The sequence below is a fragment of the Aptenodytes patagonicus genome, chromosome 16, assembly GCF_965638725.1.
Source record: "Aptenodytes patagonicus chromosome 16, bAptPat1.pri.cur, whole genome shotgun sequence".
NCBI classification, from domain to species: domain Eukaryota; kingdom Metazoa; phylum Chordata; class Aves; order Sphenisciformes; family Spheniscidae; genus Aptenodytes; species Aptenodytes patagonicus.
The window spans coordinates 13,896,776-13,921,433 of record NC_134964.1 but is presented as its reverse complement, the minus strand read 5'-3'; the positions used below and the strand labels follow the sequence as shown (position 1 = coordinate 13,921,433).

The 24,658-nt window shown below is 46.4% G+C and overlaps 1 protein-coding gene across 1 annotated transcript; it reads right to left on the bottom strand.

Moving 5' to 3' along the window:
• Positions 1 to 3,806: 3,806 nt before the first annotated feature.
• LOC143167981 (myosin heavy chain, skeletal muscle, adult) lies at positions 3,807 to 21,911 on the bottom strand. The gene is made up of 39 exons (XM_076353982.1): positions 21,862 to 21,911; positions 21,136 to 21,378; positions 20,904 to 21,047; positions 20,655 to 20,811; positions 17,341 to 17,368; positions 17,128 to 17,242; positions 16,837 to 16,929; positions 16,643 to 16,706; positions 16,451 to 16,549; positions 16,241 to 16,344; positions 16,003 to 16,141; positions 15,251 to 15,369; positions 15,003 to 15,152; positions 14,027 to 14,197; positions 13,374 to 13,680; positions 13,199 to 13,275; positions 12,856 to 12,943; positions 12,643 to 12,760; positions 11,894 to 12,017; positions 11,672 to 11,808; positions 11,312 to 11,567; positions 10,202 to 10,444; positions 9,795 to 9,971; positions 9,563 to 9,708; positions 9,384 to 9,474; positions 8,906 to 9,295; positions 8,627 to 8,753; positions 8,329 to 8,447; positions 7,732 to 7,928; positions 7,125 to 7,308; positions 6,873 to 7,038; positions 6,577 to 6,701; positions 6,108 to 6,416; positions 5,802 to 6,005; positions 5,410 to 5,535; positions 5,144 to 5,314; positions 4,952 to 5,056; positions 4,713 to 4,808; positions 3,807 to 4,096 (listed from the first exon to the last, which is right to left on the bottom strand). The coding sequence occupies exons 2-39, from the start codon at positions 21,340 to 21,342 to the stop codon at positions 3,941 to 3,943; spliced, it is 5,829 nt and encodes a 1,942-aa protein (XP_076210097.1). The 5' UTR covers positions 21,343 to 21,378; positions 21,862 to 21,911; the 3' UTR covers positions 3,807 to 3,940.
• Between the last annotated feature and the right edge of the window lie 2,747 nt (positions 21,912 to 24,658).

Sequence of the window (24,658 nt, the reverse complement as noted above, 5' to 3'; positions counted from 1 at the left end):
CAGCACAGGCCCCAGCACAAATAACTTTTCTCCTTCGTTCAGTGTCTTTGAGGATTATTTATCTGAGTGAGAAGCTTCCTTCTGATCCCATGGCTTCATCACTTCTATAAAAGCTTTTGTTGGGATACCTTGCTGAAAAGTTTTGGAAATCCCAGTCAATTATATCAGCTGGATCTCCCTGTCCACATGCTCACCCACCCTTTCAAAGGTTTCTGTGTTGATTCACCTATAAGGCTGATTTGAATTTAATGGAATACTCCCTTTGGAAGGATACAAACTACCTGTCCTCAGTTCCCCATACCAGTTCTTTCCCAGGAGGTGTTACATATGCTGGGTTGGTCCAGTGCTCACTGGGAATTCAGAAGCTGTGGCTGTGACAGTGAGCTCCAGCCCTTTGAGCTCTGCCCCAACAGGCAGTGACTGAGACTGAACATGATGGCTTTTTACCCCTGCTCTCAAGTCTTCATTGTCAGTTCATGTGGGGCTCTGCTCAGGCCCAGAATCAAGCTGCCATTTGTCTGCCCAGCTTCCTTGTTACTTCTTCTGCACATTGAGTGGAAAATCAGTAGGCTAGACTGGAAATGACAGCTACTAGTCTAGGAGGTTCCTGGAGTGTGTGGAAGACACCTTCCTGACACAGCTGGTAAGTGAGCCTACCAGGGGAGGTGCCTCGCTCGACCTGCTGTTTACAAATAGAGAAGGACTGGTGGGAGATGTGGTGGTCGGAGGCTGTCTTGGGCTTAGCGACCATGAAATGGTAGAATTCTCAATTCTCGGTGAAGTAAGGAGGGGGGGCAGCAAAACCTCAACCATGGACTTCCGGAGGGCGGACTTTGGCCTGTTCAGGACGCTGGTTGAGAGAGTCCTGTGGGAGACGGTCCTGAAGGGCAGAGGGGTCCAGGAAGGCTGGACGTTCTTCAAGAAGGAAGTCTTAAAGGCGCAGGAGCAGGCTGTCCCTGTACGCCGTAAGAAGAACGGGCGGGGAAGACGACCAGCCTGGCTGAACGGGGAGCTCTTGCTGGGACTCAGGAAAAAAAGGAGAGTTTACCGTTTGTGGAAAAAGGGGCAGGCGACTCAAGAAGAGTACAGGGATCTCGTTAGGTGATGCAGAGAAGAAATGAGAAAGGCAAAAGCCCAGCTAGAACGCAATCTGGCCGCTGTTGTTAAAGACAACAAAAAAAGTTTCTACAAATATATTAATGACAAGAAGAGAGCCAAGGAGAATCTCCATCCTTTATTGGATGTGGGGGGGAACATTTTCACCGAGGATGAGGAAAAGGCTGAGGTACTTAATACCTTCTTTGCCTCAGTCTTTAATAGTCAGACCAGTTATCCTCAGGGTACTCGGCCCCCCGAGCTGGAAGACAGGGACGGCGAGCAGGATGAACCCCCCATAATCCAAGAGGAAGCAGTCAATGACCTGCTACACCACCTGGATGCTCACAAGTCTATGGGGCCGGATGGGATCCACCCGAGAGTGCTGAGGGAGCTGGCGGAGGAGCTCGCCAAGCCACTCTCCATCATTTATCAGCAGTCCTGGTTAACGGGGGAGGTCCCGGGCGACTGGAGGCTTGCCAATGTGATGCCCATCTACAAGAAGGGCCGGAAGGAGGATCCGGGGAACTACAGGCCTGTCAGCCTGACCTCGGTGCCGGGGAAGGTGATGGAGTGGTTCATCTTGAGGGCGCTCACAAGGCATGAGCGGGACAACCAGGGGATCAGGCCCAGCCAGCACGGGTTCATGAGAGGCAGGTCCTGCTTGACCAACCTGATCTCCTTCTATGACCAGGTGACCCGCCTAGTGGATGAGGGAAAGGCTGTGGATGTGGTCTACCTGGACTTCAGTAAGGCCTTTGACACCGTCTCCCACAGCATTCTCCTAGAGAAGCTGGTGGCTCATGGCTTAGACAGGTGGACTCTGCGCTGGGTCAAAAACTGGCTGGACGGCCGGGCCCAGAGAGTTGTGGTGAATGGAGTTACATCCAGTTGGCGGCCGGTCACGAGCGGTGTTCCCCAGTGCTCAGTACTGGGGCCGGTCTTGTTCAGTATCTTTATCAATGATCTGGATGAGGGGATCGAGTGCACCCTCAGTCAGTTTGCAGACGACACCAAGTTGGGTGGGAGTGTTGATCTGCTCGAGGGTAGGACGGCTCTGCAGAGGGACCTGGACAGGATGGATCGATGGGCCCAGGCCAACTGTATGAGGTTCAACAAGGCCAAGTGCCGGGTCCTGCACTTCGGCCACAACAACCCCATGCAGCGCTACAGGCTTGGGGAAGAGTGGCTGGAAAGCTGCCTGTCAGAAAAGGACCTGGGGGTGTTGGTTGACAGCCGGCTGAACATGAGCCGGCAGTGTGCCCAGGCGGCCAAGAAGGCCAATGGCCTCCTGGCCTGTATCAGAAAGAGTGTGGCCAGCAGGAGTAGGGAAGTGATCGTGCCCCTGTACTCGGCACTGGTGAGGCCGCACCTCGAATACTGTGTTCAGTTTTGGGCCCCTCACTACGAGAGGGACGTCGAGGTGCTGGAGCGTGTCCAGAGAAGGGCAACGAGGCTGGTGAGGGGTCTGGAGAACAAGTCTGATGAGGAGCAGCTGAGGGAACTGGGGTTGTTTAGCCTGGAGAAAAGGAGGCTGAGGGGAGACCTCATCGCTCTCTACAACCACCTGAAAGGAGGTTGTAGCGAGGTGGGGGTCGGTCTCTTCTCCCAAGTAACAAGCGATAGGACGAGAGGAAATGGCCTCAAGTTGCACCAGGGGAGGTTTAGATTGGAAAAATTTCTTTACTGAAAGAGTCGTTAAACCTTGGAACAGGCTGCCCAGGGAAGTGGTGGAGTCCCCATCCCTGGAGGTATTTAAAAGACGTGTAGATGAGGCACTTAGGGACATGGTTTAGTGGGCATGGTGGTGTTGGGTTGATGGTTGGACTCGATGATCTTAGAGGTCTTTTCCAACCTCAATGATTCTATGATTCTATGATTCTATACTAATGAACACTGCTGTGCTTCCCTTCCACTGATGGGCTACTGCAGCTGCCTCTTCTCTGCTCGCTGTCTGCTCTGACCTCTCTTGCCATAGGCTAGTGAGAGAAGCTCCTGGTTGAGGCCTTGGGTTTCTACAATACCATTGAAGGAAAGCACCACGTTGAACAGCTGGGCTCTCTCATCAGGAAAAAAAGATTCCCCCCAGCAGATAGTGTTTCAGAGGGTAGCGTGCCAGAGACTCAGCTTTTGTGGACACTGATCTGATTTACAGGGATTAAAGGAATTGTCACAGAACTGTCACCAGCCTTCTCCAATTTTAGTCCAAGGGGAGGTGATACTCTTCACGGTCCCCCTATCTAATTAAATTCATGAAGCAAACATAGTGGAGACTAAAGACCACCTTCAGTCAGCTTCCCAAAAAACCATAAACTCTAGTGGTTATCAGTCCTTCACAAATCTGACTTGGACAGTGGCCAGCAAAAGGAGCAGATCACACCGACATGCTGCACAACTGGAAAGTGCTGAGGTGCTGTATGAGTAAGTATAACATAAGATGTTGTTTGGGACAGAACAGTAGGAAGGCTCAACTGGCAGGAGTCACTGTCAGTAATTATTCTCCTTGATTTCTCTTCATGTGAAGTTAAATTTCTATACATGCCCCAGTCACTAAGTAATAAAGAAGGGATTAGCAGCAAGGAACTAGATGAGAAAAAGCTGTACTGTGACATAGGTACACAAAAGTTATAAACCAAATCTGTGCCCAAAAGCTAATGATGATATAGACCTAACTAGTAAAAAGAGAAACAAATGAAAACTGGTGGTCATGATGCGTATGCAAAGGAATCTACAGGCTTTATTCTATAGACACTGAGGTGGGTACAAAGACTCATTGCAGAAGAAAGCGACCAAGAGGTTCACATTTTGTGCAGCCCTCAGGTCACTTTGCTGCCTCATGACATCCTCACTCTTCCTCTTCTATCTTCTTGCCATGAATCTCCCGGCTCTTCACTCGGAGCTTGTTGACCTGTGACTCTGCAATGTCAGCCCGCTCCTCGGCTTCCTCCAGCTCGTGCTGGATCTTGCGGAACTTGGAGAGGTTGACATTGGACAGCTCCTCCTGTGTGGGGAGAAGGAGTCGGTGGTGAGGAGCCCAGGGCAGGGGTTCTTTCCTCCTGCGCCTCGGCCTTGCGGGACTGCGGCCCTTCCCCGGGGGAAGGCACAAACTTCCATCCTCCACCCACCACTGCTTACACATAAGCCTCACACAGACCTCCTCATCCTCCCTTATTCAGGACCCCACTCTGACAAGCTTCACCAGTACTGTGCCACTCTTGAGGAGCTATTTTGTCACTTGGATTTGTCATTTGTGTACTTATTCTCCCACGTCTTGCTGCCCAACTATCAGTGTGACTGATTGAGAAAGACCCTGAAGCCTTCTGCTGTTGATTACTAGCAGAGATGCATGAACTTCTCAGTCAGTGGATGTGGCCCCTGGGTTTGTTCAGTCTGACCTCCTGCATAAAACAGGCTGCAGAACTTCCCTCAGCTCATCCCTGACTGCAGGGGGCCCAGAACTCAGCAAGGCCTCATGACATGATAGTAAACCGGCGTGGCCAAGACCGTTGTCTCTTGGGAGTTTCCTTCATGCTCCTTCCCTGGTATTCATACTCATCTCAATGAGCATGCTGCCTCGATGGAAGGTGGCTCTTGCCCATTCTCCAAGCAATACTTACAGCTTCCTCAGCTTGTCTCTTGTAGGATTTCACCTTCATTTGCAGCTTGTCCACCAGATCCTGCAGCCTGAGAATATTCTTCCGGTCCTCCTCAGACTAGAGTGGTCGGTAAGCAGGAAAGAGAATGAATTATTGGTTCTGCATCATGTGAGCTTAACAATTCCCCATGGGGATTGTGTGCACAAAATCTGACTTGCTGTGAGAAAACTGTGTCAGCCCAAGGAGGCCTCCTGCCTTACCTGGTAGGTCAGCTCCTTCACCCTCCTCTCGTACTTGCGCACACCCTTCACGGCTTCAGCGCTGCGCTTCTGCTCAGCATCAACCTCCCCCTCCAGCTCCCGCACCTGCAATGAGAAGCCCATCTTTGGAGCTTCCCTGCTGGCTGCTTAACGTGACATGTTCACTCATGCACAAATACCAGCCCTACGCACTCTGGCCTCCAGCTTCTGGAGTTGCTTCTTGCCTCCCTTCAGTGCCAACTGCTCAGCCTCATCCAGACGGTGCTGCAGGTCCTTCACCGTCTGGTCCAGGTTCTTCTTCATCCTCTCCAGGTGGGCGCTGGTGTCCTGCTCCTTCTTCAGCTCTTCTGCCATCATGGCTGCCTGATGAGAGCAAAGGGACAAAGCCATTTTGGGGCTGGAGAGAGTTTGGGGGAGAATACATCCACCATCAGCAGTGAAAGGAGCCCCCGACTCACATCCGTGATGGCCTTCTTGGCCTTCTCTTCAGCATTGCGGGCTTCCTGGATCGTATCCTCCATTTCACCCTGGATTTGGGCAATGTCTGTTTCCAGCTTCTTCTTGGTGTTGATCAAGCTGGTGTTCTGTGCAACAGGAAAGGCGTGATTTGTACTGTTAGACCTAATGCCTCCACATCCGGTTGAAAGTGCGAGTGTTGTTTATGAAAGTCTTTAATGCAAGAGTCCTCTTTAGAGCCATAGCAGCAAACCAGACTGGGTGGCTGGCTATACTGGCCGTATTACGGCATAGCTCTTCAAGTGTTTACACAGTAATCACTTCCAAGATGCATAGCACTCACATTCCTTGTTATCCCTTGTTGATGGGATTACCTTACAGCAGAGTGCCTGACCTGGGTGTGGAGGAGCTGCACACGTTCAGTGGCATCCAGAAGCTCCTGCTCAGCCACTTTCCTCGACCGCTCCGTCTGCTCCAGGGCTGCCCGTAGCTCCTCAACTTCAGCCTGCAACAGGTTTGCTCTGCGCTCCACCATGGCCACCTGCTCCTTCAGGTCCTCCTGTGTCCTGAGAGCATCGTCCAAGTGTAGCTGGGTATCCTGTAGAAGAGACACAAGAGAAATTACAAGGTGGCACAGCACTCTTGAGTTTTGAAAACGTAAGGTAAGACATTGTTCTATATGTATCTTTGCTAAACAAACCTTGAGCACTGCCTGTGTGTTTCTCAGGTTCTTTTGTGCCTCGGCAGCCACGCGGTTGGCATGGCTCAGCTGGATCTCCATTTCATTCAGGTCTCCCTCCATCTTCTTCTTCAGCCGCAGGGCTTCATTCCTGCTCCTGATCTCAGCGTCCAGGGTGCTCTGCATGGACTCCACAATTCTGAGGTGGTTTCTCTTCATCTGGTCGATCTCCTCATCTTTCTCTGCTATCTTCCTGTCAACCTCAGACTTCACCTGGTTGAGCTCAAGCTGGAGGCGCAGGATCTTCCCCTCTTCATGTTCCAGGGAGGCCTGGACAAGTCAGCAGGAACAGTGACTTAAACTACCGCTTCCTTTCTAAGTGATCACTTATGCAGTACTTCATGAAATCTAGGCTTGCTTTATTGCCATGTCTGCAGATAACTATTCCCATACTTTCAGTCCGGACACCATTTATTAGCACTGTGTGTACCTCAGCTTCCTCCAGAGCAGCCTGGATTTCAGATTTCTCCTGCTCAATCTGCTTCTTGACTTTCTCCAGCTCGTGAATCGCCTTTCCTCCCTCGGCAATCTGCTCCGTGAGGTCGGAAATCTCCTCTGTGGGAACAAAGACCAATGGCATGGTCAGGCACAGAGCCGAATGGGAAGGGCCCTGCCACACCAAGGTGACAGCCATCTTCGCAGACCTGCAGGCACAGGCCCAGGTGGAATGCTCAGTAGACAAGCTTGTGAGAAAGCCCTGCCAGGAGCAGAGGGCCAGGGACTTACGCTGCAGGTTCTTGTTCTCACGCTTCAGCGTTTCCAGGTGGTCCAAGGACTCCTCATAGGCATTCTTCATCTTAAACAGCTCCGTGCTGAGAGAGCGAGACTCCTTCTGGGAGGCTTCCAGCTCAGCCTGCGCTTCCTCATACTTCTGCTTCCATTCTGCCAGGATCTGAAGAGAAACAGGACCTCAGTGTGGATGTGGCAATCAGGAGGGGATGCTCTGCTCGGGAACCCCAGGCCTGGAGCCCAAAAGACCTTGTCAAAGTTCTTCTGCTTCTTATCCAGAGCTGCGCAGGCAGCATTTGACCGCTCCACGTCAATCATCAGGTCCTCCACTTCATTCTGCAGCCTCTGCTTTGTCTTTTCCAGGGAGGCACATTTGGCATTCACAGCTTCAACGTGTTCCTCTGCATCCTGCAGGCGCTGTGCCAGCTTCTTCCTGGGAGGAGATAAGCACAGCTCCAGGTTAGAGCTCAGAGGGGAGACAATTTTGTACTGTTCATAAGAGGGCGGTTGGCCACTTTGGGGGCTTTCAGCCTAGCACTTTTCACAGCGTTTTTTCTGTTCCAAGACTGCATGCAGCCTAAAGGGCCTATCACTTCTGTGTCCTAGCACCTACTGAGTATTTGGCCTGCCTTAGGCTTTCTAGCTCTGAAGGCTACGTTTGTCCTTCCAATCTACACTTTTGCCACAGCACACTTTTCTTCTCTCTCCCTCTCTCCCCTCTACCACAAAGACAGTATATCCTTGCCTTTGTCCCACCCCTGTCCTAACCCGCTCTCAGAGACTCCAATTTCCAATTTCCCTTGACAGTCTCAGTCTCAGTCTTCTCCAGCCTTTCGACATCCCACTTCCCACGTACTTGGCCTCCTCCAGCTCCTCCGTGCGCTGAATAGCGTCCGTCTCGTATTTGGTTCTCCACTGGGCCACTTCGCTGTTGGCCTTGGACAGGGCGCGCTGCAGCTCCCCCTTGGCTTCCTGCTCCTCCTCATATTGTTCCCGGAGCAAGTCACAGTCGTGGCGAGCAGACTGCAAGCCGTGGGCCAGCGCATTCTTGGCCTGTGGGGACATTGGGAATGGTAACCGGAATACTTGTCTTGAGATGCCTCTTGGCAGTGAAATTAGAATGGAACTCTAATTAGGCAAATGCAAAGCTGGGAGCTGACGAAGCCTTCATCAGATCCTCCTGCTGGAGGATCAGGATGTGTTAGTGACAAGTGCTCTGGGGACAGTAATCTGCTGTTTCTGTAAATGTTACGACGTATGTGTCTGAATCCTGTCTTAGAGAGTATCGTCAGAATCTCACGAAAGCCTTGTGGATGACTTCCTCCAGCATCAAAATCATTACACTTCCTTCCCTCTCTAGCTTATGAGTTGGGGTATGTCCATTACTGGTGTTCCCTCCAGTACTACATGTGTTTTCGTGATGTATGTTGTGGACAGTAGGGTACTTCCAGACCTTTGTTTCTTCCTCTAGATGTCTCTTGAGTTCCTCAATCTGTTGGGTAAATCCTTGCTTGCCCCTAGACAGCTGAGAAATCAGAGCATCCTTTTCCTCCACCTGGCGTGAATATTCACCTGGGAAAAGTAAAATGAAGAAAAGTAACTAGACTATTAATACTATGACAGTTTCTGCCTGTAAACGCATATAATCAGGAGTGGCCTGGAGAGGTTATACCAGTTGTCCCTTTGCACCCTGTGGTATGCTCATGGTGTGCAGATCCTCCCATGGCACCTCAGGAATAAGGATGTCTCACCTGACTCTGTCTGCAGACGAGCTCTTTGAGCACTGAGGTCATTGATCATGCGCTGATTCTGCTCCTCCTTAGTTTTAATCTCACTCAGCTGGTCTTCCAGAGTGCGGCACATCTTCTCCAGATTTGCCTAGATAGCCAACACAAGGAAGGAAAGGAGATGGACACCTGGACTCTGCCTTATCCTCACAGCAGGGATTTTTTTTATGAGAACGTGACTGGTAGATGTAGCCTATGTGCCATACCTTGGCCCTGTGAGCATGTTCTACTGCAATTCCATACCTTGGCTTTGGAGACAGACTCCATGTTACTGGTCAAGTCGTCAATCTCCATCTTCAGCTCGCTCTTCTCCTTCTCCAGCTTCTGCTTCACTCGTTGCAGGTTGTCGATCTGCTCCCCAAGCTCAGCTGTGCTGTCCGCGTGCTTCTTCCGCAGGGCGGCAGCCGTGGCTTCGTGCTGCAGCGTGGCCTCTTCGAGGTCACGACGCATCTTCTGAAATTCTGCCTCACGCTTCTTGTTCATCTCGATCTGAGCTGCGGTAGCCCCTCCTGCTTCCTCCAGGCGCTCGCTGATCTCCTCTAGCTCCCTGGAGAGGTCAGCCCGATGCTTCTCCGCTTTTGCCCGAGAGGTCCTCTCTGCCTCAATTTCCTCCTCCAGTTCCTCAATACGGGCCTGGGGAACATTACGGACCCTTCACACCCGGGCCCTCCTCCTACCTGCTGTATTTCTGAAGGGCAGAAGAGAAGGAAGAGAGACTTGCCTGCAGCTCCTTGATCTTCTTCTGTAACTGCATGCCCAGGGCTTGCTCATCCTCGATTTTGCTCTGGATCTGGTTGATTTCAAAGTCTTTCCTTTGGGCAAAGCAAAGTGGGTTAGAGCTCAAAGAAAAAAAGACAAGTGCCCCAGCCCAGCACTCAGGGGCCCCACAGCCACACTTACTTCTTCAGTTTCTCATCCAGCTGCTGCTTATCATTTTCCAAATCCATTATGCTGTCATTTGCCAGCTTCAGGTCTCCTTCCAGTTTCCTCTTAGCTCTCTCAAGGTCCATGCGCAGTTTCTTCTCTTGCTCCAGGGACCCTTCCAGCTAAAAAGAGCAAGACCATCAGTGCTCTGCTGGCTACGCTTTCCTCTACAAAGTTTTCTTGTTCATTTAGCTACACGTGTGCTTACATCATCCACTTGCTGCTCCAGCTTGGTCTTAGCTTTGGTCAGAGTATTGACTTTGTCCTCTTCTGCCTGCAGGTCATCCAGTGTCTGCTGATGGGCCTCTTGGAGGGCTTTCTTCTCTTTTGTCAGCTTGGCAATGGTCTCGTCCAGGGCTGCCATCTCCTCTGTGAGGTTTTTCACCTGTTGATTGTAAGAAAGTTACAAAAGTCTGTGTAGAAGGCTTGACTGCTACTGCAGCGACCTTTTCACTTTGCAGTGCTTAGCCAGGAGCTTGTTTTTTATTTGGGCTGCCTAGCTGCCCCGTTGTGATGCTCCTGGTATGTTCCAAACCTAGCCTCGCTCTGAGGATACCAGGCTGATGTGGGAGGCATCTCTCCCTTCACCCTTTATGTGACTCACTGTGTGAGTACCTTGTTTTCGGTGGCATGCTTTTCCTTCTCAACCTTGGCCAACGTTAACTCAAGGTCATCAATATCTTTCTTCAGCTCTGAACACTCATCCTCCAGTTTCCTCTTCTTGGCTGTCAGCTCAGCATTGATTTCTTCCTCATCCTCAGCCCTTTCAGTCACCTCCTTGATTTTGGCTTCCAGCTGGATTTTGGTTTTGATGAGCTGGTCACATCTTTCCTCAGCATCAGCCAAGCTATCTGCTTCCTGGTGGGGAGACACAGGTTTGTGGGGGTTGTAATGTTTTGAAGTTTCTCCACTCTGTCTTTTGTATCACTGAGTAGGCACGTGTTAAAGTGGGGGCTGAACCTGGCCTTCCACTCCAGCAACTGGAAGATCTTGCCCGGTCTCTACTGGGAAACCTGTTCCTCTGGAATCAACATTGATTCCAAATTTTTTGTGTCTCTTAAAAATGCCTCACTGAGAGAGTAGCTATGAGAATACCTCATGCACCCACAAGCACAACAGAACAGCGGTCACTTCAGTTACTAGTTTCAGCAGGAGCAAGGGCTTGGAGTCTTTTTTCCTGGCAGAAAAGGTATTCAATAGCGTCTTCTTTTTAATTGACTCATCATGAACCTCGTAATATTTGGGGAGTAAAGGCTTTGTGAGAATAATTTAGTGGAGCAAGTGGTGTTTTGTTTGGTGTGAAGAAACTGCCTTTTCCTAACCGAGTTTGTTTCTGAAAGTAATCAAGGCCTTCTAGTGTAGCTGTCAGTAGGAAAAGTGGGTCCTTCTCAGGTTTGCCTTTACTCTGCTAGACAGATACACTGCTTTGAAAGTTGACTAGATGGAGATACTTCCCTTCCAGTTCAGAGCTCTCTGCTGTGGATTACGTGTTGGCTAGCGTTACGTGGCTCCTTCCTCAGACAGCGGGAAAGCCGAGCCTCATGTGGGGCTGCCATGAGACTCGCCACGCCCCCGTCAGTGCCTGTTTACCCAGCGTTAGTGTGTGTCATTTAGACTGTTTTCTACTGCACGTTTGTCAGCTTCCTGCAAGTCCCTGCCTAGGGTAAGAAGCATTCTGACTGTATATCATTCTTTTCCCAGGGACACATGAACGGTGATACTCACTGCCTGTACTTGGAGTTGCAGATCATTTTTCTCCTGCAGTAAGGTCACCATTTTCTCCTCCAGCTCCTTCCTCTTTGCCTCAGACTTTGCAAGCTCTTCCTTAGTTTTCTCAAACTCCTGTTTCATGTTGGCCATCTCCTTCTCAGATTCTGCACTCCTGAGCAAGGGCTTGATCTTGAAGAACAGCTTCATCCAGGGCCAGTGCTTGACGTTCATGAATGCACGAACATTGTACTGGATACAGAAGATTGAGTCCCTGAAGTAAAATTCACATAGCTATTGCACATTCTGTGGGTGGTGAATTTAGACTCAATTAGCCAAGACCTGTGAGAACATGATACGTGGGTGAGAAATGTCTACCTCCTCTCCACCATTTTCCGATACTCCACTCTCATCAGGAAGCCCCTGCACCTGGCTTGTGTCCTGGTCATAATCTCTGCTAGTTTCTCATCTCTCATCTCCTCCAGCAGACCTATCAGCCCAGCTTTGAAGAACACCTTAAGAAAGGGAACATTGTAACACATCAGTCTCAAGTAGTGCATAACAGAGGCACACAGTGTTTGAATGTAGGACTTATTCTACCTTGGTGTGACCAAATCTGTATTGGGTGTGGTCCACATCAATGGACCCAAGAAGCTTCTCCGAAGCCTTCTTGCTATCCATGAACTGACCTTCTGGAATAGCACTTATATTAAGCACTCTGTATCTGTAGGAGAAAGCAGAACATGAAGAAATCTGCATTACTGAAACCACCACTGCGACTGAACCCCACAGCCTTCTCAGCAAGAGCTGACTGTCTGACTGAGTAATGTCATGTATTAGAGAGACAGTCCATTCTTTCAAGACAGTGTCAGTGAAGATTTCGTACTGTTAACTCAGAGTCCAAGGGAATCCTGATCATCACCCACGTCATATCATCGTGAACTGGTAGTGAAACATTTTTGTATTACTTCTCAGGGATACTTCTATTAGTACTACTACTAACACAACTCAACATTTGTGTTAGGATACTCAGCCTGTTCTCAGCAACGGCTCTCAGCTGGTCATTTTCAGCAACAGCTGACTACGTCATTGATAGGGGCAGACCTCCCTAAAGACAGTTCAGAGGCATTTTTAGGACATTGGGTGGAAACATGTATTGTTGTTCGGATGTGAAGTGGATGGAAAGTCAAGGCAACTTTTATGTAACCTCATTGTTTTCCAGTAGTAGACTACTGAAATGTGATTTGATTACAGAGTGTATACACTAAACTGTGTAGTAATTTAAGTAATTTAGGACATAGAAGGTGTGGAACAGGAAAAGAATGGGGAGAAAGGTGGAGCGCTCTCACCTTTGTTTGAAGTCAGCATACAGGACTCTGCTGGGGAATCCTTTCCTGCAAATCCTGATCCCTTCCAGCACACCATTGCATCGCAGCTGGTGCAGCACCAGCTCATGCTCCATGGCACCTAACAAACACCATCCATGAGTGACTACTCCACTGTTTAATACGCAGGAGAAGAGGTTCTCTGGCCTGAGTTTTCCCCCTATTAGATCCCCTTACCAGGTGTTTTTGTTTCATTTGGGATGATGCATCGTACAAAATGGGGGTGAGTGCTGCGTAGATTTGTCATCAGCTTGTTTAAATTCTCCTATGAGATTACAAGGTGAAATTTAGAATAAAGCTTACAAGCAATACATGCTTATATAAGATTTGCATATAAAAACTGAATCTTTCAGTATCTTGACTGAAATGCATGGTTATGTTGGTGTAAACCTCCTTCAATAAATATGAATCAAAGTCCGCTCAGGGAATTACAGGGCTGCCTTCTCACAGCAATTCTGCTGAACTCTTCTGTTATTTCAGTGGGTATTTTTAATAATAAGGTAGTGAATTCTGTACTTACCCGGAAAAGAGCTGAGACAGTCTGGAAAGAAGAACCCTTCTTCTTGCCACCCTTCTTGCCACCACCACCACTAGCCTCTACAGAATTGAAGAAAATGAGCAGATGCCTTTAACATTGCGTTGAGATTCCCCTTTGTACAGTATGAACATATGGAAATGGATTTTACTGATCTTACCTGCTTCCCCACCATAGTTGGCGAAGAGTAAAGCCAGTGTCTTCAGAGATGATTTCTGGTACAACCCAATGACAGTTTCATTCAGGGGATCTTTGTTCTTCTCAAGCCAGCCATTGATGTTGTAGTCCACTGTACCAGCATAGTGTATCAGGGAGAAGTGGGCCTCAGCCTTGCCTTTGACAAGTTTGGGCTTCTGGAAGTTGCTGGACTTGCCCAGATGCTGGTCATAGAGCTTGTTCTTGAAAGAGGTGTCAGTTGCCTTGGGGAACATGCACTCCTCTTCCAGGATGGAGAAGATGCCCATGGGCTGGAAGGTACCACAAGAAGTGACAGAGAAAGATGATAATGATGTGAAGCATGTGCTATGAACATCAAAGGTACCAGTGCGTTGCTGGTAGCATCTCAGCCTGGATAAGGGCCTAAGTTTGTCAGGACTTGTTCTCAGCCAGGGAGCTTGTTTCTGCCTTCCCTTACCTTCCTGCAGCCTGTCTTCACGCAACTGGTAAGAATGTCTGTCTGGTTCAGGTTAGAATTGTTTTATATTTTGTTTAACTGACACTGAATGCCTGGCTGTGAGTTCTTTCTGAGCTGAATCTGGCTCAGAAACATCACAGAATTCCAAAATACATCGTACACTTGTATGGAAAAGGTACCTTCTCAATCAGCTCAATGCAGGCAGCCAGGTCCATCCCAAAGTCAATGAACTCCCATTCAATTCCTTCCTTCTTGTACTCCTCCTGCTCCAGCACGAACATGTGGTGGTTGAAGAACTGTTGCAGTTTCTCATTGGTGAAGTTGATGCACAGCTGCTCAAAGCTGTTGAACTGCCCAAAGCAAGGAGAGGTACACAGGTTTTCAAGGAGTGACAAACACCACAGGGTTTTGCTAGCATTCTCCTTATGCTGTTTGAAGTTTCCCAGCTGAAACACCACTCCTAAGCTCACTGTAACAGTGTGTGTTTCCTTAGCAGGACTTCTATTGTAAAATTTACTGTCCTTGAAGGATTTTATTATTATTACTATTACTTTTGAACTCAAGCTAAAAGTACCATTTCTTTTTTTACCGTGCTACTCAAAGGAAATCCTTCAGTAACCTTAGCTGCAGCATCGTGTAGGTGTCTCAGTTCTCTGACCTGCCAGAGAGTGGAAACCTCCTCAGTGTCCCACCCAAGAATTCCTCTGTCCTCAGATCAACAATCTCTGCTCTGGCACAGAAGTCCTAACTTCATCACTCCATTCACAACACAGGAAACATGTGGTGAACTTTCCCATAGCACTACCCTTTCCTTGGCTCTTCCAAGAGCATCCACACCTTTGGCCCACATCTGTGTGAGCCTTAGTCCTAGAGCTGACTCTTTGTTTGCAAATCCTAAGACCTTTGCAAGCTCAAGGGCCTCTGACACCATTTGTCAGAAAGCAGAGCTTTCTTCTACCTGTTGACAACGTTAGAATCAAAGTATGTGTTAGTAAAGCCATTTGAGGGTGCTACTGTGACAGAGAAGAGGGACGGGTTTCTAGAAAACTGCAGATGAGGAGGATCTGAATCTTCTTAAAAAAGAAGTGTGTTTCTGAGTCTTCATGACCCCTCCTGGCCCTCCCTTGACTATGATGCCAAATCCTTGTTCCTTACGTCAAAGATCTCAAAGCCAGCGATGTCCAGGACACCAATGAAGTACTGTCTGGGTTGCTTGGTATCCAGCTGTTGGTTGATACGAACAACCATCCACAAGAACATCCTCTCATAGACAGCTTTTGCCAGGGCACCAACTGCATTGTGCACCTAAAGCAGAGAAGAAAGGACTAGAGTTACCTCCTAGGGTCAAAGAAGAATCCTCAAGTACACTTTCAAGCCATGTATTTTCAACCTCCAGATTTTACCTGTTCCACAGTTTGACCTTTGGTCACGTATTCATTCCCAACCTTGACTCGGGGATAACACATGGCTTTTAGCAATTCAGCTGAGTTGAGGCCCATCAGGTAGGCAGCCTTGTCAGCCACTAAAGAGGGGGGGAGAGAGAGAGAGAAAAGAAGTATTTATCTTTGGACAATGGCTAGAATTTGGTCGGTGTGAACAACTCTGCTGTTCATGTTCTAGAAATGGAAAAGCGTTGGTCTGGTCTCATACAGAAGGAATGTAAATTCTGGAAGCTAATGATGGCCGCCTTTGAAAGCAAGAACAGGTATGGCTTGGATAGGAATAGCTTGAATCTGGAAGTTCCCAGAAGAACCCCAAAAGCTTCTGGAAATAGATGAGGCATGCATGCAGCACGTTCCTTTTCTGTGGATGGTGGATTTCTGCATAGCAAAGAATGCAGGATTTATTTCACCAAAAATGTGATTGCACATCGTGGTGTCTTAGTGGCTGAAGGCTTTACAGAGAGAGAGATATCCTGTGTTGAAGTTGAAGTTCCTCCTTTCAGGCTGTGTGTGTTTGGGGAGTACTCATTGGATAAAATAATGGTAGTTCCCATGATCTGGGAAGCACCTCTGCATTAGATGAACAAAGATGTTTTTCCTCAGTGTCTTATGTGGTGACTCAAGCCAACAAAGGCCTGTCTTTGGAGCCTAACATACCATCTCTGCAAACAGAGGAGTTCTTTGAACAAGTCAGTTGCTGAATTTGCTGATACCTTCTGTGCCATCGGGCTCTGCCTGCTCCTCTCGTTGTTTCTGCTTGAACTTCAAGTTCCCATAGTGCATGACAGCCCCTGTCAGCTTGTAGATGGCTGTCTTCTCATCAGCGGTGAAGCCCAGGATGTCAATGGCACTCTGCAGTCAAAGAAATGAAGCAAAATACATGTCCTTAAGAGGTCATCTATGTCACCTTCGAGACATGTACAGAAGGTACCTTTTTGCTGTGTTACTTACATCTGTAGCCATGAGCTCCTCCTGGTCATCAATGCTGGGAACACTGACCTCACCTTGACTCACAAAGTGGAAATCATAAGGGTTGGTGCTGATGAGGAGCATGTCTGAAAGCAGGAAAAGGCAAGGCACAGGCTTAGTTTTGCCAACCAGGTAATAGAGGGAACTCTTGCTCAGAGATCATCCTCAAAAAGACATAATGATCCTGCCTACCAATTAGCTCTGGCTTCTTGTTGGAGGTGACCTGGTAAAATATGTGGTAGCTTCTTTCTGCCTTGAGCTGGAAAGTGACTCTGGACTTCTCCAGCAGATCTGGCAAGGACAGCAGGACAGAGTTAGGCACAGGAACACACATGGAGGTGGGAATTTGGGAAGGAATGGGATCAGGCCAGGAGAGGCTCTTACAAGTCTCGATGTCCGCAGAAGCCAGTTTGCCTGTAGCTCCAAAGTGGATTCTGATGAATTTGCCCTGTTAAGGAGAAGCAGCAGCATTTCAGCCTGGATGGGTTCTTTTGACGTCTCCTTTACGTGGCATACTGCTGGGGCCATCACTTATCTTGTAATGAGAGGGAGAGATTTTCTCCAAAGCAACAACTTACAAAGCGTGAGGAGTTGTCGTTCCTCACGGTCTTGGCGTTTCCAAAGGCCTCCAGCAGTGGGTTGGCGCTGATGATTTGATCCTCCAGCGTTCCCTGAGGACGATAATTATTGCTGGTCATCCTTTCCAAAAATCATGCCAGGAACAGAGGAAAGCATTGACGCAAGCTAGCATCTATTAATTAACGATTTCACCCTCAAGCATTCTCTACAGGACGATAATTATTCAGTTACAGCGTTTAGCTGACGTGGCAATTACATGCCAAATGTTCAGTCTGTTCTTCCTGACTCACCTGCATTTTGCCTGACTGCTGCTCCTCTTTCTTCTTCTCGCCACTCGCTGCAATTGTTGCAAAGTACTGGATGACACGCTTTGTGTTCACAGTCTTCCCTGCACCGGATTCTCCGCTGTCAAACCAAAGAGAGAGGCAGAGAGCGTGTGGTCAGGCAGGAGGGCCCCTGGCACCGGGCAGCCCCGCAGGGACCCGGGCAGGGAGTGTACGTACGTGATCAGGATTGACTGGTTCTCGCGATCTGTGAAGGAGGCAGAAACAGATTATTACTATGTATAATGAATATCCTGGATATAATATTCCTGGGACTTTTAGAAAATGCACTAGCAGTAGGCAGCTAATTCCTTTCATAATCTGTGTTCCTTCACCCTTAATTCCTTTTGAACATTTTAAAGTTCCCAGCTGTAGCTGGGAAACTGACATGTCAACACGGATGTGGATGTCAGGTATAGTATACACGCTTCTTTTTCTGGATATTCTTTCATGTCAAGCTGCTCATTTTCTTTATGAAAAGGATTCCAACTAAGGAGTATTTTTGTAGATTTACTGATTAATTGAACTATCTGTAAGCTAAAGTGAACTGGAGCAGGTGCTTCTCATAAAATTTATAACATAGGAACCACTCCTGATCAGTCCATAGGCCCCCCTAGATGGTTTTTCTGTCAGTGGCCAATCAATTGTTGCCAAAAGAAAATCACAAAAACATCATAAGCATGTAGCAACCTTTTACCAGAATACTCTCCCATACTCTAAAAAATTGAAATTTTGGTACTTCCAGAGCTAGATTTGATGTTTTTGTGTGCAATAGCTTGGGCTGAGTTTGCTTTCCAGAATTTTGTCTGGTTGTTTTTTTAACCCATGCTCAGTTCTTTTTGTGTTGCTTCAACTTTTATCATCCAGTCTGCTCCATTTTTGAACCACTTACTGTGTGAAGGAAAAAAACGTGGTTGGTGCTGAGCTTGATTTTTCATGTACTCTTTCCTTGTCTATTCATATTCTCCATGCTATGCATAGTTTTATAAAGTAGCACAAATCATTTCTCTAGAGTTACCTGAGCAGATGTCCTGCCATGCTTTTAGGAAACCTTTTCATCTTTCTCTTGACCTGTTCCATTTCTACTACATTCTTTTTTGAAAAAGGAAGGGCAGAAATGCATACAGTACACAAGGTGCGGACATTCCTTGGGTAACCACCATGATATAATGTTGTTTTCTGTTTTGGTCTCTATTTCTTGCTCAGTGATCTCCACCTTTCAACTTGCTATTTTGTAGGTTACTGATCACTGAGCCAAAATTTTTGAAGTTACATTAAAGGATATCTATAATAGAAGCAGTAGTTGTCAGCAATGAGCCCATCTTTTGTGTTTTTTTCCTATGTCCATTGTTTTACTTTCTTGTTGACCAAACTTTGTTGCCACATCACTGAATAATAATTTCATCATTTAATGTCATAAAGTCCATCTGAAATTCTTCACTGTTAGACTTCATATTTACTGGCATGAAGGACTTTGTCAAATCAGAAAGCTTGTCATCATTTCCAGATCATTTAAACAAATGTTGAACAGCAGAAGTCCCAGAACAGATCCCAGTGCTACTTCTTTGATAAAATCTTTGCACTACGAAAACTGAAAAAAACTATTTTTACCATGTCTTCCTTTTTCTTAAGCAGTTTTTTTTGAACCTTCTCAATTCTATAGCTAGTAGTGAATGTAAGCATAAAAAAATATGCTAAGAATAGCTGCTTTATCAACTGTACTGAAGATCTTTGTTGAATTTAGATAGGTTACCTTAACCAGCCCTCCTTTGTTAAAAAAAAAAAAAACAGTAGTTTTATAAGGCAAGACTTCCCTTTAAAAAAAATACATCTTTTTTTTCTTGGTATGTCACATATATTCACATGCTCAGTAATTGCCTTGTTTAGAAATTGCTGGCAGTTTGCCTTTTACGAAAACCAAGCTTACTGGTATGCTGTTCCTTAAAACTCCCTCACAACTCTTTTTAAAAGTTAATGTAACACTCGTCATTTTCCAGGCAATTTTCAGTGAGAATTTTTGATCTGTAGAGTTCCACTGGAATGCCTGGTTGAATTCTGTCCTGGTGATTTCTAGTGTTTATTTTATTGTTGGGTTTTTTTTAAGGACACTTCAATCAGACGAAGTTCCTCTAATGAACCCCACTATAAGGAAGAGTTTCAGAAATGAATACTTCCCACACTGCTTTAAGGTAAACAAATGAAAATTGCATTTAGTTGTTCTGATACGACATATTTTCCAAGTTGTCTTTTTAAATTTTGACTGTGTCAGTACAGACTCTACAGACTCATTTTAAGCCCTTCTGCTCCTTATGTATTTGAAAAAGAAATAAGTATAAGCTTTTATGAGTGCTGCAAGATGTTCTCAAACCTTTAATTTTGCATGCCTTCATATGTTTGCACAGTTAACTAGCCAGAGTTATGTTTTGAAGAAAGTCTATGTGTGTTTAATAACCTACCTTAATAGGCTGCGTAGCTGGACTAGCTTTCAAAGAAAGTCCTTTTTGCCAGATGATTTACATTTTTTCTATGCCTCTAGGATGTTGTTTTCCAATAATCTGCATGCAGTCTAAAGAGACTAAGCCGTTAGGTAAATAACTCCCAGTGGAAAAGTCTGGCTTTGTGTTCACCAAGTTCCTGCACATCTCTTGAAGGTGTCAGCAAGAGTAAATATAGGATGACTTACATAAATACTGCCATGATAAGACACACTAACTAAACATCAATTTATTATTGTTCCATTTTCATAGTATTCTCTTCCAATTAACCTTCTTATCACTCTGAATATTACAGAACTAAATACAGTAATTGGGGAGGGAGGGGGGGAACAAGATTTATTTTAACAAATTAAAAAATACCTCTCTGTTTAATATTTTTCTGACTAATCTGCTCTTTCTTGAAAGTCTGGAGATTTAGACAATGCTAGAAAAGTTTTCACTACCCTTCTTATTACTTCCATTTATAATAATGACTAGAAAAGAAGAAATTGTTTCTGAGATGGAGGGAGGAAGTATCAATTTTCCGAGCAGGTTTCACTGTAATGTCTCACTAAGACTGCTTCCTGAGTTTTTGTAAAACCACCATAGGAAGTATTGGCTTCAATGTTGAATTTCCTTTCCCTTTACACCCAATCTTATTTATGGAATTCCACCCTAGTGACTTTCAGTCTTGCAAAGCAAATGATTCAAAGAACAAGCCTCTCAACTAAGAAAAAAACAGAACTTTAAAAGTTTATCGAAATTACTTCGAAGGAAAATCTGACAATGTATTCAGCGTTAAACCATATCCTCCCAAATATCTTGGACAGTAAATTCTAATGTTGATTGTTAGAAACATGATCTCAATGATGGTGTCCAGTAAAGAAAATGTTTCCAATGGTGAGAGGACATCTACCCTACCAACACCATTAAACTGAACTATTTTGCGGTGAAAAGACTTTTTTTCTCTTCTGCGAGTGTTCATAGCCAAATAATTTTAAAGAAAACCAAGCAACTCACCAGTCAGCATGAACTGATAGGCGTTGTCAGAGATGGAGAAGATGTGTGGAGGGGCCTCCTGGCGCTTCTTGCCTCGGTAGGCCAACACCACCTCTGGGTTGTACACCGGCAGCCACTTGTAGGGGTTGACAGTGACGCAGAAGAGACCCGAGTAGGTCTGTGAGGAAGGGAGACAGCACGTTGGCTTCCACTTAGCCTGGCAGAGCAGTTCCTCCTGCTACCCAAAGGAAGACTGCTGCTGGTACTTACGTAGATCATCCAGGCTGCATAACGCTCTTTGAGGTTGTACAGCACAGCGGGTTCGTGGAGGTGGGTCATCATGGCCATGTCCTCAACTTTATCATACTTGGGAGGGTTCATGGGGAAGACCTGATCATCCTTCACGGTCAGGGTCTGTCAGATGATGAAAGAGATGCATGTATGTCAGCTAAGAGCTGAAACTGGGAATACACACAGTATTGAAGCCTTGCTTTTTACTCACTTCTCCTGCTTCAGACTTGACAGTGACCTTCCCTGATTCTTTGCTCTGGATTGTCCCTTTCACAAAGGATTCTTTAGGATGGGCCACAAAGACCGATGTCTTGGCATCGAAAGGTTTGTTTTGGGCCTCGATTCTCTCCTTTTCTGACTTTCGGAGATAAGGAGCCGCCTCCCCAAAGGCAGCCATCTCAGAATCTGCAGAGGTCATGTCTGCACTTTATTGAAGGCACGTCAGCAGAGAACCCTGTGGAAGAAAAGAAATGTAGCATCAATAGATCATTAATGTACCTTGCTTGCAAGGAGCCTTTTCTAATGTTTTAAAATTAAGCACATACTAGAATTGCTAAAAATAGCAAAACAAGCCTTCCTCTTGTTTAGTGATTTAAACCCAGAAGAGAAAAGTATTGTTTTCATCCTTGAATAATACAGAATAACCTTTTAAGAATTGCTGTTATTTGTGTCTTGTGACACTGTACAGATCGTACATTGGCTTAACAGATTGTACAGATTGTACAGTGTCATATTTGAGAATATGAATTATGTTAAAGGAACCTTCTTATTTTTATGTAAAATTCAAAAAAAGCTATATGTAGAAAATATACAGATGCCTTGCAAGCAGATGGAAAAACTTCTTTGGAAACCAGTTTCACAGGGAAGAATATACTGCATAATATGCAGTAAAGGGGGATGCCTAATTTCAGCAAATCACTAGACCCAGCACACTTACCTTGAAACTTTTCTTGGAGACAGGGCAGAGAGCTGTAAAGACACTTTTATAGAGTCTGGTTGGCAGATGCTCTGGATTCTTCCTCTTTCTTCGGTCAAAACATTTTTTGGCAAACATTTTTTGGCAAAGCATTGTCTGGCAAACTTAACTAAGGGCATAATTGTCATTTGATTTGACCAGATATATTTAGAAATGTTTTGTATCTTACCAATGATGTGAATGTATCGACTATAAATAATTTGACAAGAGACTTAAGGAGAGAATCTCAATTAGCCAAGGCACTTGGAGAACTTGGATGTAGGACTTACGGATTCTATTGCTGCATTTCCAGTGTTTTCCTCCTGGACTCAAGGCAGATTTTTATTGCATGTCTGTGCTGCAACTCTTCCATTTGCATTGTGCCGATAACATTAATGTTTTCCTCATGATATTCTGAGGCTAATGAAGAAATGCATTAAGGGCAGTAGATAAACTGTGTGAAAAAAAGCTAAAATGTTCTTGTTAAATTAATTTAACTCTTATGTTCATCTAATATTTGAAATGAGAGTAACAAATAGTGTTACAGTCCAAATTCCTACATACGACAATCTTGGGAATTAAGATGCAGGCCAAGACAAAGAAAGAATTGCATTTCTTTTCTAAACGTTCCCGTTGAAAGATAGGGTACACAAAAAAATGCATTAGGTACAGAGCTGACTAGGTATAAATGTGTAATATTTAGTGACTAGCACTAAAGTAATCAACAAAGTTTTTACTGTACCTCCACCTTTAGTACAGATTTTTAAGAACATGATAGAGCCAAAAATGCAAAGTAAACTTCTAAACAGCTTAAACCTGTTCCTCATGTAGGTAACCACTGTCAACGTATATGAAGCAATGTCCTCAACCAAGTCAGGAAGCAGGGGAGGTCCCTGTAACCCTTCACTACCTGCAACTCCAAAAAAACCACCCCTCCACCCAAACACAACTCTACACACAATCACACACACAGCATACAGTCCGAGATCCTCTGCACGCTGATACATCCTCAGTCCAGCACTCCCATCCCATCACAATTATCCTGCACATTTACACAGTCATACAGTTCCAGCAACAAAAGCTATCAACCCATTGCTGCCTATATCAGAGTATTAGAAGTGGTAGGCCGTCCTGTACAATGCTGATACGCTGAGAACGGGGGAATTTGCTGGTAGTCCTGGAGAGTGACTGATCTAGTTCTAGGAAAAGGGCACTGTCACTTGAGCTGCTTTAAACACTGTCAGATCTAAACACGCTCTTCTCCTGGCCGTTGGCATTTTGGTTATTAAAAGAGCTCAGTGGATAAAGCTCGGTGAATAACACGGGGGCAAGGTCAGAAAAATGATGCCTGTGATCCAAGGTAATACCCAGCGTCAGGCACTGGCCTGTGTATGAAGAGCTTGTTCCAAGGAGGGCTCTGGCACTACAGCACACCCTTTTCTGGAGTTCAAACCCAGAGCTCACCCCTGGGCTCCCTGCACAGGGCATGGGGAGGCTGATGGAAACACCCTGTGCCCTGCCCAGGAGGAGCCCAGAAACAACCAGCGGGAAACAGTGAGCGCAGGGGTGCATCTGAAGTCCTGCCTCTCTGGGCAATCTCTGACTCCCATGAACATGCAGAAGTTAGAGGATAGAATCACAGAATCATAGAATGGTTTGGGATGGAAGGGACCTTAAAAAGATCATCTAGTGCAACACACCTGCTGTGGGTGGGGATACCTTTGACTAGATGAGGTTGCTCAAAGACCCATCCAACCTGAGCTTGAACACTTCCAGTGATGGGGCATTCCCAAATTCTGGGGCCAACCTGTTCCAGTGTCTCACCAGCCTCATCTTAAAAAATGTCTCCCTTATATCCAACCAGAATCTATCCTCTTCAGCTTAAAATCTTTGCCCCTTGTCCTGTCGCTACAGGCCTTGGTAAAAAGTCTTTCTCCATCTTTCTTATAAGCCTCCTTTATATATTGAAAGGCCCCAATATGGTCTCCTCAGAGCCTTCTCACCTCCCGGCTGAACAGGTCCATCTCTCTCAGCCTTTCTTCATAGGAGAGGTGTGCCAGTCCTTGGATCATTTTTGTGGCCCTCCTCTGCACTTGCTCGAGCAGGTCCATGTCTTTCTTGTACTGGAGGCCCTAGAGCTGGATACAGTACTCCAGGTGGGGTCTCATGAGAGCAGAGTAGAAGGGGAGAATCACCTCTCTCCGCAGGGCTGCTCTCAATCCAGTCATCCCCCAGTATATACTGATAGTGGGGATTGCCCTGACCCAGGTGCAGGACCTTGCACTTGGCCTTGTTGAACTTCATCAGGTTCACATGGACCCACTCTTCAAGCCCATCAAGGTCACTCTGGATGGCCTTCCTTCCCACTGGTGTATCGACTGCACCACTCAGATTGGTGTCATCTGCAAACTTGCTGAGGGTGCACTCACTCCTGCCATGTATAGAGTCATGGAAAAGAATCATAAAATGGTTTGGGTTGGAAGGGACCTTAGAGACCATCCAGCTCCAAACCCTCTTCCACGGGCAGGGATACCTTCCACTAGATCAAGTTGCCCAAAACCTCATCCAACCTGGCCTTGAACACTTCCAGGGAGGGGGCATCCACAACTTCTCTGGGCAACCTGTTCCAGTGTCTCACCACCCTCACAGTAAAGAATTTCTTCCTCATATTGAATCTAAATCTACCCTCTTTCAGTTTAAAACCGTTACCCCTCGTCCTATCACCACACTCCCTGATAAAGGGTCCCTCCCCATCTTTCCTGTAGGCCCCCCTTTAAGT